Genomic DNA, 14,762 nt, shown 5'->3' on the forward strand with positions numbered 1-14,762 from the left:
AAAAAAAAAAAAAAAACAAAAACAAACTCACTGCCGTCAAGTCAGTCCCAACTCATACCTATCTTGGGTTTCCAAGGCAGTATCTCTTCGGAAGTAGATTGCCCAGTCTTCCCTCCGAGAAGTGGCTAGTAGGTTTGAACCACCAGCCTTCTGGTTAGCAGTCAAAAATGTAACTATGTATCGTAAAATGTTAAAATCATGTTCTGTTTTCAGGCTGAATACAAATAGTCAGTGGGCTGGACTTAGTCCCAGGGTCATAATTTGGTGTCCCCTGAACAAGACTGACTGCTTCCCTCTACCAGTCTCTACTCCTACACCCCAACAGAGAAAGCCTCGACTGCAGGCCCAGGAACCTTTAACACACAGGTTGGACCCAGGCACTCCTCTGCCTAAAACTCCCCTTTGCCCCCAGGATAAGGTACCCCTTCTAGGTATATTTTCCTAAGCCTGGCATGAGTGAGCCCAGACTCCCTTTCTCAGCTGTCCTCCCCCTGGTCCTCCAGGTCCCAGGCTGCTTTGACAACTCTATGGTACTCTTGAAGTTGCCGGGTTCTTGAGATTCAAGCCTGGCATGTGCAGACCCTTGGGTCTGCGTGTGGGGGTGGGCATGACCAGGCAACACACTCCTGCTTGCAAAGTTCACACAAGCCAAGCTGGACATGAGGTCCCTCATCTACTGAAATGCATGCAGAGCCACTGGCCCTAGGGTACAGCTCACCTGACTCTTGGCCCTCATTGCCCTTCATTTCTTGTTGTTGTTAGTTGCTGTCAAGTGGATTTCGACTCATGGCAAGCTCATGTGTTTCAGAGTAGACTGTGCTCCATGGAGTTTTCAAGGCTGTGAGCTTTCAGAAGCAGATTGCCAGGCCTGTCTTCCGAGGCACCACTGGTTGGATTTGAACTCCCGCCTTTCTGCTAACAGTCAAGCACTTAAACAATTGTTCACTCAGGGACTCCGCCCCAGTGTCCTTTGTCCTGAGATTGTCAGGAGCCAGCAGACCTTGCTGGGCTCTGGGCCTGGACCTCCCTATGCTCTCTCCTCCCACTGTCACCCATTTCTCCTCCCTATACCCTTTGTCCCTCTCTCCTCTTCTGCCTCTTTGGCCTTTTTCCCTTTGGCTATTGCCCAGAACTTTGGCAACCTTGAGCATTTAAGGTACTTAATTTCTCTGCTTCTCTAGGTAGTGGGGATAAACCAGGATGTTAAAAATGTGCAATAATCCTTAGTATGGAGACACAGAGCAATCAGAAGGGATCTAACTATGGCTGGAACTGGGGCCTAGAAGGCCTGCTTAACCTGGAGTTAATCTTTTAGCTGCAAAATTGTGGGGAGCACTATGGAGGGGAGGGGGGATCAAGAGAATGGCTATTGACCAACCTCTACTGAGTATGTCAATATTTTAACAGCCAGGACACTGGTGTCCACACGCAGGCTGAACACCAGCCTCTGCATGGCAGTTCCCACCTGGTCAGGTGCCGGCAGATGGAATGAAACTTCCCACATATTCCCAATCACTCTCGCTTTTCAATCAATAGTCCCAGCCCCTTCCCCAAAATTTTCCCTTCAGTAGAACTGGAGTTTGGGTCGGTATGGCCCTCTCTGACCACCATAAATGTGTTTAGTATGGAGTCGGGGAAGGGAGCAACAGGGCATACCCATACCCTCTGTGCAGTCACAGCCCAGAGTCCAGCCAGGTGTGGGCTGGGCAGACGTAAACACATTTCTTCATTTCATGCCCACAATGGCCCTGTAAGGTCAGGATTGTTGTTGCCATTCTGCAGATGACAAAGTAGAGGCCTGGAGTAATAGCAAGGCCAGCTAAGGCCATACAGCTGGTAAGTTGCCCAGCCGGAGTCTGACCCCAGGTTTGCCTGACACCTGCTCACTTCTCTGTCCACCCTGCTCAGCCCGCACCTTCTTTCCCCCTCCTGTTTTTTCCTCTTGTTTCTTCTTCTCTGAAAGTAAGAAAGGAAATCCATCCTTTCTGAGTCCCTTACCTCCCAGAGCTCAGAACTTTCTCACTTCGATCCTTCCCTGTGGCCCGAGGCAGGATGTCTGTCCAAGTAACCTGCCCAAAGCCATGGATGATGGCTTCTACCTACCCTTCCTCAACAGCCTTGCCCTCCTCACTCCCCAAAGAATGCTAGGCAGGCCCAAGAGGTCTCTCTGGGCAGGGTCTGCAAGTACAGCAAAGTCCCATTTTGAATGAAATTCTTTTCTCCCTCAGTGAGGTTTGTGAACCTGGAGCGTCTGCTCAGCAGCTTCCAGGTGCTCCATCTTACCCAGGGCCAGGAAGGAGAAGACCCATTGCAGGACTGCAAACGTCTGCAGCCTGCGCTCCAGCGGCAAGGCCAAGGGTGCGAACTCCACCATGTCGGCCCCTCTCCTGGCTCTGGCTGTGTCTCCGAGCACTGCTGTGACACCAGGAACCCACAAGCTTTTGTGGCAGCTGCAAGGTTGTGCAAGCATGGAGGATGCCACGCCCAGCCCAGTCTCAAGGCCTCCCCACCCCCACTCTGAGAGGAACACACTTCAAAGAAGAAATGTTTAAATCCCGCCTACTCTGGGGCCTGGCTGAAGAAGGAAGGAGAAGATGATTATCCCTTTATCAATTGCAGCTACCTCCTTATCTACTTTTTCTAATTGCTCCAATTCTGCCCTTCCTACCACTTGGCAGTTAAAGTCCCAAACATAATGCTTTGTTCTGGCTCTCACCTTGCAATGATCAGGCTCAATGAACTGGCTTCAATTAGTGTCCCCTCCCTTTCCTGCCACGTCCCTGCTTCTCCTCTCCACTAGATCCTTGTCAGCAGTTTACAAATATGCTATAATAGCTCCCATGTAAAAATCTCTTGGAGTACCTTTAATGTGCAAACCTTGACCACACTCAGTTGCTAATCAAGCCCATCTCATCTCAGAAACTTTGGAGGTTTGAGTTCATTCAGAGGTTCCTAAGAAGAAAAGTCTGGCAATTTATGTCCAAAAATTCAGCCATTAAAAACCCTATGGAATACAATTCTACTCTGACACAAACAGTCATGAGTTGGAATCCGCTCCACAGTAACTACCCTGTTGACCCCACCACCTCCTCTGTCTTCTGCCCCATTTCTCTGTTTTACCACACAGCACTATTGGAAGAGCTGTCTGTTATCTACATCTTCCTGTTCCACACTTTAGACTCCACTATTCCATGAAACAGCCCTTGATAAACTCACCAATTACCTCTATGTTGCTAAATCCAGTGTCAATTCTCAACTCTCATCTTGACCTATGGAGCAGCTTTAGACATGGTGACCACTCCCTCCTTCTTGAAACTACTTGCCCTACAGATGCCACACTCCCTACCTTTCTCTGGCTGTTCTTCTTGGCCTCCTTGCTGGCTGTTATCCTTTGCCAGACTAAACATGCATACCCTTCTCCCCTTTCCTCAGTCCTTACACCTCCTCTCTTCTCTCCACACTCGCTGTGTCATAGATTTCGTCCAGTCTTATGGTCTTGTATTCGATCTACAGTGAGGATTCCTAGCTCTGATTTGATTCTGGGGTTCCAGACTTGAATATCTAAGTGGTTAGTTGTTATCTTCACTTGAATACCTGATAGACATGTCCATGACAGCAAGCCTAAAACTGAAATTGATTTCCCACCATGTACTCTTCCCCTACTACTTCCCATCTCAGTAAAGGGGAGCTCCATTTGCCAGTTGCTCAGATCAAAACCATGGATTCATACTAGACCATTTCTGTTCCTCTCCATTCACATCTAATCAGCTTCACCACATACTGTTGCTTCTTTGTCCTAATCTACCCTTTTAAACGTAAACTTTGAATTAAAATATAGCACACATGCAGAAAGGTAGTATCTCAAGTCACTGGGGCTTCAGGTTCATCTTTTATATTTCCTGCCCAATCCTAGAATCAGCTAATCCTTCAAGAATCCCTGGTTCCTTTTATTGGAGAATGGTATTAGAAACCAAGATCTTGGCACTAGGTGTACTTGTTGCTACTGAGATGTTATTGCTTATAAGTCCTCTCAACAGAGAAAGGAAATATATGTGTACACTAACCTGTGCATAGAAACTTTCTATAAGTATTTCTGCATGTGTCCATCTGTATCTATATTAAGCTAAGCATGAGTTCATACCAATGTCTCCAACTCTCCACGGGTCACTTTAGCCAGCACTACATGAGTCATTTCAGCCTTCTTCCCTGGGGCATCTGTACTCCAACAGTGAGAAACTTTACTCCCACCATCTGCCATCCATTTCCTTAGTTATTCAATTTCAGAATACATATATAATAGTTTCAGGATTGTTAACTTGTATTCCAATGGGAAACAACTTTATCAACTAGAATGCTTGTGTACAATTCTTATTGCCTTTAGTCTTACAGACTCCATTTCTTTCCAAAAGTACATAGGTCAGACTCTTTTCCATATACTCACTTCAGTGAGGTTGTTCTGTGCTCTTGTGATACAATTAGGTGTTTTCTTTGTTTATTTTTTTCTTTTGTCACAGTTTGCATTCCATCCTGGGATCTCTGGCCTTCTAATTTTTTTTTTTAATTACATACATTAAGGTTCACTCATTCTGTAAGTTCTATGGTATCATACAGAGTAGTTTCACAGCCTCAAAAAAAAAAAAAAAAAAAACCCTCTGTATATCATTTATTCAAATCCCACCTCCCACCCCTGAACTGTTGGCAACCACTGATCTATTTACTACATTTATGGTTTTGTCTCTTCCAGAATGTCATATAAATGAAATCATATAGTATATAGCCTTTTCAGACTAGTTTCTTTCACTTAGCAACATATATTTAAGATTCATCCATGTTTTTGCATTGTTCATTCATCTTATCATTTCTTGATAGTTTGTTCATTTTTAATAGCTTTATTGAGATATGACTCACATAATTCATCAACTAAATTGTATTTTTAAAATCTTAAATACAATTTTAAATTGTGTTTTTTTAATCTATCTCTTAACACCATGATGCATTCTGTGAAATAGGACATTATGTGATTTGGACGTTGTGTGAACACACTATTAAAACCTCATGGGAATCCACTTATGGTCATTCTCATCTCTGCTGCTGCTGTTGCTGCTGCTGGAGCTGTTGGTGGAGACTGTAGGAATGGACAGTGGCTGAAAGGGCGGGAGCACAGCAAGAGGAAGTGAAGAGGTGGGAGTGGAGCATGCCTAGCCCTGCCTGCTGTTCCATCTTCCTGAGCAGCAGAAGCAGTTTGGGCCCTGCAACCCACACTCCCACCACCTGCCTGCCCAATGGACAAAGCCTGAGAGCCCACACCCAGAGCCAGATTCTCTGCCTCACCTCCCTATATCCCACCCATGGTGCAATGCTGCAGGAGTCTGGTTTGGGGATTGTAAGAATGGTATGGTGGGGGCATCTGACCTACTCTAACATCACAAGGGAGAAGGAGAATCATTATCAGCATCAACTGCTGAAAGCTGATTCTCATGAGGCAGAGGTCAAACATACTTCGTCTTGCCAACCTTTTTTTTTTTTTTTTTTTACCAATTTTAACACCAACTATCCCTCCCACAGCACTTCCTGCTTCTCTCTTGGGTTCGATAATTTGTTGCCATGGCCATACAGAACTCACAGACCATGCTCACAGTTATGGAGTTTATTATGGAAGTAACAGATTACAACTCAGGTTCAGGAATGCTTGGGATACAGTTCTTCGATCAGAAAAGCCTCCTCTCAGCCATGCCCACAGGCAGGCCTTTTTCTGACCCTTGGTCCCTTGACCTGGCCTCTGCCCTGTTTGAAGAAGTGTTACAAAGTTCTTTTAGCTCTGCCAATAATGACCCTGAGGCACCCCACTCCAGCAGTAAGCCTTGGCCTGAAGGCACTTAACTCTCCCATTCCGTAGGTCAGTTAACCTAACTTCACTTCCAAGTGCCAGGAGGCACCTCACTGCACTGCCAGCAAACCTCCTGATTGAAGTCATTCAGCTCTCTCACTCCATGAGTCAGCACACCCACTACACTGTCTCCTGCCAGTCTCCTGGTTCTGCTATTTCTGCTGCTGCCATTTCTCTGCTGCTGCTTCTTGACATCTTGGGCCATCTCCAGTGCTACAGCTCTCTCTGTCTTCTGGGTCTAGGAGGCTCCCTACACAGGAACCTTGGGTCCAAAGGATGCACTCTGCTCCTAGCTCTTCTTCTTGGTGGTAGTGAGGTTCCTTCTCTGCTCTGAGATTGTTCTTTTTAAAGCCTAATGGGACAGCAAAACTGACCAATCCCCTTGTTAGGGTTCTATACACACCTTATTTGCATAGTCTCACCCAATCATTCTGTAGGAGTCACAAGACCGTGGTAAGAAAAGCCATACAAAAGCAATCCATTGCACTGCAGGGGTCTTAAAAAACATTAGGGGAAATAATAAACAAAAAGAGAGATGCTTTCCCTTTGGGGGAAAAAAAAAAAAAAAAAACATTATACGACCACGGGCGTATATGCTGTTGGACATTGCCCAAACAGACACTTAACGGTATTGGTATGTTTAGTACATTTAGTGTATAGTTTCTAGTACATTCACAGGTTTTGCAATCACTACCATAATGAATTTTAGAACATGTTCATCACCCCAGAAAGAAACTCCATATCCATTAGCAGTTATTCCCAACCTCCCCAACCCTAAGCAAAAACTAACCTACTTTTACCTTTATAGATTTGTCTATTCTGGACATTTTGTATAAATAGAATCATACCATGTGTGGTCTTTTGTGATTAACGTCTTTTACTTAACACAATGCTTTCAAGATTCATCCATGTTGTAGTATGTATCAGTACTTCAACTTCATTCTTTTTAAGACTGAATAACATTCTACTGTATGGATATATGACATTTTGTTTATCCATTCACAACTTGATGGACATTTGGGTTGTTTCTATTTTGGGGGGAGATCATTCCTTTTTATCACTGAACAGTATTCCATTGTAAGGAGGTCTGGTGGTGTAGTGATTAAGGCATTTGGCTGCTAATTGAAAGGTCAGTGGTGCAAACCCACCAGCCATTCTGCAGAAGAAAGTTGGAGCAATCTGCTTCTGTAAAGATTTACAGCCTTGGAAACCCAATGGGGGTCACTATGAGTCAGAATCAACTTGGTGGCAGTGAATTTGGTTTTGAGTTTGAGTATTCCATTGTATGGATGTACTACAGTTTGTTTATCCATCCACATATTGAAATATGTCTTGGTTTTTGGTGAGATGAATAAAGCTTCTATAAACACTTGTATCCAGGTTTTTACGTGGTTGTAGTTGTCAAATAAGTTAGAAGCATGCTTATTGGATCATACAGTAAGACTACGTTTAACTTTGTAAGAAACTGTCAGATTATCTTCCAAAGTGACTGTATTCCCACCAGGGAACAAATGAGAGTTCTTGTGGCTCTGCATTCTCACCAACAATTGGTATTGTAAGATTTTTGGATTTAGGTCATTCTAATAGTTGTGTGATCCACAATCAACACCTATGGAAGCAGCAGTCGACACATAAGATGACATATTGCACTGGGCAAATCTGCTGCAAAAGATCTCCTTAAAGTGTTAAAAAGCAAAGTCTTTGACATTGAAGACTAAGGTACGCCTGACCCAAGCCATAGTATTTTCAACTGCCTCCTGTGCATTCGAAAGCTCAACAATAAATAAGGAAGACTTCAGAAGAATTGATGCATTTGAATTGTGATGTTGGCAAAGAATAATGAAAATGTCATAGACTACCAGGAAAATAAACAAATCTGTCTTGGAAGTAGTACAGCTGGAATGCTCCTTAGAAGTGAAAATGGTCAGACTTCATCTCCCATACTTTGGTCATGTTGTTAGATGGGACCAGTCCCTGGGGAAGGATACCATGTTTGGTAAAGTGGGGGATCAGCAAAAAAGAGGAAACCCCTCAGTGAGATGGATTGAGAAAATGAGCTCAAACAGAGATTGTGAGAATGGCACAGGACTGGGCAATATTTTGTTCTGTTCTACCTAGTGCCGCTACGAGTCAGAGCTGACTTGATGGCAACTAGTAACTTACAACAATAGGTGTAGTGGTATCTCATTGTTGTTGTAATTTGTTGTTCTCTAATAACATCATGCTGAACATCATCGTATGCTTATTTGCCATCTGTATAACTTCTTTGGTATCTGTCCAGTTCTTTTGCCCATTTTTTACTGGACTGTTTACTCTCTTATTGTTGAGTTTTAAGAATTTGTTGTTTGGATACAAGTTCTCTATCAGATATGTGTTTTCTAAATATTTTCTCCCAGTTTCTGGCTTGTTCTTTTTATTCTCTTCACAATATCATTCACAGAGCAAATATGTTTAATTTTAATAAAACTTTTAATTTTAACTTATCTTTTTTTTTTTTCATGGACTGTGCTTTCAGTGTTGTGTTTAAAAGCTCATCACCAACCCCAAAGCCATGTAGCTTTTTCTCCTGTGTTTTCTTATAGAATTTTTACAGGTTTGCATTTTACATTTAGGGATATAATTCATTTTGAGTAAGTTTTTGTGTTAGGTGAAAGGTCTGTGTCTAGGTTCATTTTTTTTTTCTTTTCCTTAATGACATCTAATTATCCCAGCACCACTTTTTGAAAAGATTATCCTTTTTTCATTGAATTGATTTTGCATCTTTGTTTAAAAAAACAAAAACAGAAAAACAACTGACTATATCTGTGTGGGTATTTTTCTGGGCTCTCTATTCTGCTCCATTATTTTATATTATACGTTTTATGTGCTTCTTCTTTCTTCTTTCTCAATTACTGTAGCTTTATAGTAAGTCTTCAAATAGAGTAGTCTGAGTCCTACAACTTTGTCTTCTTCTTCATTATTGGATTGACTATTTGGGGCCTTTTGCTTTTCCATATAAATTTTAGAATCATTTCTTGATATCTACAAAATAGCTTGCTGGGATTTTGATTGGGATTACATTGAATCTATAGATCAAGTTGAGAAGATTGATATCTTAACAATACTGAATCTTCTAACCCATGATCATGAAATATCTCTACATTTATTTAGATCTTACTTGATTCTGTCATCATTGTTAGACTTACACCTAAGTATTTCAATTTTTTGGTGCCATTATTAATGACTCAAAATCATTTGGAGGGAAAAAAAAAGAAGGTGGGGACCAGGTTTGCTGGTCCAATAGAGCCTGGTGGAACCACTGAGACTATGGCCCCTAGCTGCCCTTCAGGTCTGGAATTGAACCCACACCTGTGGTTGCCAGCCAAACAAAAGACAGGCATATGAGTTAAACATTTACCTCAAGTAGATACACTCCTTGGAGAGAATAATCAGGGAGACAGCTCAGGGGGCAGGAGTGTATAGAGGGATGGTCACTGGGAAGAGGTAACTATGGGGAGGAAGTGGGAGGGGAGCTATTGCATTGTGGTAAACCGTAGTCAATGACATGAGACAAAGTATATGTGAACTGCTGTATGGAAAGTGAGTTTGCTCTGTAAATCTTCACCCAAATCACAATTAAAAAAAAAAAAAAAAAAAACCACCTCAGTGCCACTGGGAGTACATTGTGACTCATAGCAATTTTCATTGTGTTTCCAAAGCTGTAAATCTTTATAGAAGCAGACTGCCTCATCTTTCTTCTACAGAGTGGCTGGTGGGTTCAAGCCACCCAACTTTTGGTTAGCAGCCAAATGTCTTCACCACTACACCACCAAAGCTCATTAGACACTTGATAAAGAGTAGTTTCCTTCCCACTAGAATTTCTGGACCCACATTCTCATAAATTGCTGAGTTTGGCCAACGTTGGCTTTCTTCCCTGTTTTTGTGGTCTTGCCCCCAGGGCTCCATGCATCATGCCAGCCCTGTATAAGAAACACACAGGTCTATTTCCCTTGTAGCTGATGTATGCCAGGTACAGTGCTGAGTGCTTTAAGCTATCACTCAGTAAGGCCTGCCTAACAGAAATGTTCATCTTTTCCCCACAGGTTCTGTGGCCCCTTCTTCACTCTTAGTAGTCCCAGTGCCCTGCTATTCCATGGAGATGCATAAGCAGAACGTGGATCTCCTTAGCCAAGTTCCAAGTCATGTGTCCCCATATTCATCAAAAGAAAACGAAATCTAACTAAAAATTACTTCCTCTGACCATTGCACTTGACCTGACCATTTAAGCCCAGTAGGCAGCCATGCCTTTTAAAATAGCAAACAAACAAACAACAACAACAACAAAAAGCCTAAATCATGAGTAATAGTATTCACTAATTTTCCAGCTTCCTGTTGCTTCATTTTGTTTCACTTCAAAATTGATATTTCTCCTTTGACTGTTGCTAATATCACTAGCACTGGTTTTGTTATATTTGGAAGCCATGATGCACTTAACAGTAATATTTTCAAAAGAAAATTAAACAGAGAGAGAATGCTATAACACTCAAGAGGTGCACAATACATGAGATTGGATGCTGCTGCCTACAAGTCAAACAATATACTATACACAGTAAACTTTTTATTTGTAAGTAGGAAAAGTTCACATTAATAAAATGATGATAGGAAGTACAATATAGTACATACATAAGCCAGTAATATAGACATTTATTATGACTATCAAGACATATATATTAGAGGTTATATATGTACTTCACCATTATATGCCTGGCAGCACCATCGCTATGTATACAAGAGACAGGAGATACACGTGTTGCATGCAGAAAGCTGTTGCATTCTCTACTTCTGGTTACCCAGTTACATCTGCTACTTCCCATTCTCTGATCAGGATTTCTGAACTCTGTTATAACCTTAAGAGCTCTGGTAGTGAGTGGTTAAAGCATTTGGCTACTAACCAAAAGGTTAGGAGTTTGAACCCACCAGCCACTCTGCAGGAGAAAGATTAGGCAGTCTGTTTCTGTAAAGATTTACAGTCTTAGTGACCCTATAGGGCAGTTCTACTCTGTCCTAATGGGTTGCTATGTGTCAGAATCAAGTAAATGGAAGTGGATTTTGGTTTGGTATTATAATCTTATGGAACTACAGGCATATATGTGGTCAGACATTGCCCAAATGGACATTATGCAGTGTGTGACTGTAATCACTTAATTTCAGGGCTAATCATGAAAGAGGTCGAGTCAGCAAACCAGTATGATGAACTGCAGCTGATGCACTTTCCTTGCAGAAAGCAGATGGCTGATGTCCAGCTTCCAACCAACTGCAGTTATCCTGCAAGGGATGGCAATACAAACTTGGCCCACCCTTCTCCTCTCCATCAAAACTTTATGTGCTAATGTCTCAGGAAATCTCAGAGTTGAACACTGCTCAACAGGCAAGAAACAGGATCTCTAACATGCCTTCTGGCTACCATCATCTTCATTATTACAACCACCACCAGCATCATTATTATCACCATCACCGTCCAACCACCATCTATGAACACCTACTCTATATTAGGCAGGGCTCTGATATATTACATTGTTATGAGGTTATCTCTGTTTTCTAAAGGAGAAAATGGGGCTCAGACAGGATAAATCATTTCTCTAAACTCATCTAGCTGGTGAGAAGCAGGCCTGGGATTCAAAGTGTGGTTGCTCTAATTCTAAAGCCCAGATTTTTAAAACTGTGATACAATTACTCTCCTGTTTCTCCTTCAATTGCTCTGTCCACTTTTATCTTTGCTTGTCAGCTCCTCCTCTCCAAACCCACTGCCATCAAGTTGATTCTGACTCATAGCAACCTAATAGCGCAGAGTTGAATTGCCCCTACACAGTTTCCAAGGCTGTAAATCTTTATAGAAGCAGACTGCCACATATTTCTCCTGAAGAGTGGCTGCTGGGTTTGAACTGCCAACCTTTTGATTAGCAGGTAAATGCTTTAACCACTGTGCTACCAGAATTCCTTTCCTCCACTCCAACACTCCCTAATTTCTGGCTTGCTCTCAAGACCACATCCTCTATTTTCACCCATGATATGTACCATGCACTTGTAGCTCCCCCATGGCAGTACTAATCAGACTGTTGTAACTTTATGTTCACTCCTCTCTCATCCCTTCTTGACTTGTTGTTGTTGTTGTTGTTATGTGCTGTCGAGTCGGACCCGACTCATAGCGACCCCTCCTTGAGTTGCTGAGGCAGTATCACTACAGAAGTAGATTGCCCAACCTTCCTTCTGAGGAGTGGCTGGTGGATTTGAACCGCCAGCCTTCTGGTTAGCAGTCAAATGCCTTAGGCACTATGCTACCAAACTTCTTGACTTATACTCTTTTAAAACAGAAACTGTTTATTGGTCACTGTGTCCCCAGTACCCAGCACAATGCTTGGCACTTTGCTAAAAAGTTTATGGCATGATATAACATACTACACAAAATATTGTTCCACCTCCTACTGTGGCGAGTAGCGACTGGGATCTTAAAAGCTTGCAAGCTGCCATCTAGATGCAACAATGGGTCTCTCCTTGTCCAGAGCAAAGAAGAATGAAGAAAACCAAAAATCCATGGAAACAATTAGTCCTACCAACTGGTATACCACCCGATCTGCAGTCTATATGACTATGAGATCAGAAGAACTAGATGGTGCCCAGCTACCAAGGTCAACCACTTGGAAGAGGATCTATGTAGGAGATCCTGAATAGACAGGGAGAACAATGTGGAACAAAACTCAAAATCATTTGGAAAAAAAGGGGGAGGGGGCACCAGGCTTGCTGGCACGATAGAGCCTAGTGGAACCACTGAGACTATGGCCCGTAGCTGCCCTTCAGGTCTGGAATTGAACACACGCCTGTGGCTTCCAGCCAAATAATAGACAGGCATATATGTTGAACATTTACCTGAGGTAGATACACTCCTTGGAGAGAACAAGCATGGAAGAAAGAAGGGCTGCTTATGCACAGGGAGACAGCTCAGGGGGCAGGAGTGCATGGAGGGATGGAAACAGGGAAGAGGTAACTATCAAGAGGAAGTAGGAGGGGAGATGTTGCATTGTGCTAAATTGTTGTCAATGTCATGAGACAAAGTGTACTTGAAATGCTGTATGGAAAGTGAATTTGCTCTGTAAATTTTCACCCAAATCACAATAAAAAGAAAAAAAAAAGTTTATGGCATGAAAGCTACAACAATTAGTCTCTATTTGCCAGGAGCAGCAGATGAAGGAGAGTCAGGAAGAAAATGAGGAAATAGAATATGTGGCTCAATGCCTTCTTGAGCAATTGCTTCCTTTGCCATGAGACCAGAAGAACTGCATGGTGCCTGGCTAACATTGTTGAAAATTTTGATCTATGATTCTATAGAAGAATCCAGATCAAAAGAAAGAAAATCAGAACAGAATTTCAGATCCTCGTAGAACCCAGATTTTTGGAGCCATTGAGGTTGGATGAATTCTGGAAGCTATTGTCCTGAGATGACCTTTAATCTTGAAACCAGAAATATCCCCTGAAGTCTTCTTCAAAGCAAACAATACCTTAGCTTAATTAGTAAAGAATGTCTGCCAAGAGCATCATGCTTTTTAAAGAACTACTTTTATAGGATCAAACTGACAACAGAAACTAGAAAGGTCAGGCAGGAACTCCAGGGGATAGTGGGTTTATAATAACGAAGGAGGAACAATTCAGAAAAGGAAGATGAGAATGGTTGTAACACTTGAAGAACTGTCACTGAATTGTACATCTAGAAATTGTTGAATTGGTATATATTCTGCTCTGTATATTATCAAAAACAACCAAAATAAAATAAAATATTTAAAATATGTCATCTCAAAGAATTACATGAATAGATGTTCAACATCATTAACTAAAAAATGGATCTGACTCATAGCCACCCCTCCTTGGGTTTCTGAGGCATTATCATTACGGAAGTAGATTGCCCAACCCTCCTTCCGAGGAGTGGCTAGTGGGTTTGAACTGCCAGCCTTCTGGTTAGCAGTTAAATGCTTTAGGCACTATGCCACCAGAGCTCCTGTTCAACATCATTAGCCATTGTTGTTGTTGTTATGTGTCGTCGAGTCGGACCCGACTCCTAGCGACCCCTCCTTGGGTTTCCGAGGCAGTATCACTACGGAAGTAGGATTGCCCAACCTCCTTCCGAGGAGTGGCTGGTGGGTTTGAACCGCCAGCCTTCTGGTTAGCAGTCAAATGCTTTAGGCACTATGCCACCAGAGCTCCTGTTCAACATCATTAGCCATTGTTGTTGTTGTTATGTGTCGTCGAGTCGGACCCGACTCCTAGCGACCCCTCCTTGGGTTTCCGAGGCAGTATCACTACGGAAGTAGGATTGCCCAACCTTCCTTCCGAGGAGTGGCTGGTGGGTTTGAACCGCCAGCCTTCTGGTGAGCAGTAGGCTGGAGGTTACTGGCAAGGATTGAGAGAAACTGACTCTCTCACCCATTGCTGGTGGGAACGTAAAATAGTGCAGCCACTCCGGTAATCAGTTTGGCAGTTTTTTAAATAATTAAACATATGTTTATCATAAGACCTAAAAAATCACACTCTAGAGCATTTAACCTAGAGAAACAAACACATATTAACACAACAACCTATATACAGATGTTCAAAGCAGCTTTATTGCAATAGCTCAAAACTAGAAACAACCCAAATGTCCTTCAGTGAATCAATGTGTTACATCCATACACTGGAATACTATTTAGCAATAAAAAAAAAGCAAATTATTGATGCATGCAACAACTTAGATGAATTACTCTGAGTTAAAAAGGCCAACCTTCTTGGGACCATAGTCACAGGGGACATCAAGCTCAATTGGCATAACATACTATACAAAACATTGTTCCACCTACTACTTTGGCGAGTA

General features: G+C 42.4%; 1 protein-coding gene across 1 annotated transcript in view; it reads right to left on the reverse strand.

Moving 5' to 3' along the window:
• Positions 1–2,374, reverse strand: part of MOGAT2 (monoacylglycerol O-acyltransferase 2) — a 20,875-nt gene extending 18,501 nt beyond the window's left edge. The window contains exon 1 of the mRNA XM_007940924.1: positions 2,284–2,374. Coding sequence (XP_007939115.1) covers positions 2,284–2,374 — 91 coding nt within the window. The remainder of the gene's footprint in view (positions 1–2,283) is intronic.
• Between the last annotated feature and the right edge of the window lie 12,388 nt (positions 2,375–14,762).

The sequence above is a fragment of the Orycteropus afer genome, unplaced genomic scaffold (assembly GCF_000298275.1).
Source record: "Orycteropus afer afer isolate SDZICR_OR568_19922 unplaced genomic scaffold, OryAfe1.0 scaffold00074, whole genome shotgun sequence".
NCBI lineage: Eukaryota > Metazoa > Chordata > Mammalia > Tubulidentata > Orycteropodidae > Orycteropus > Orycteropus afer.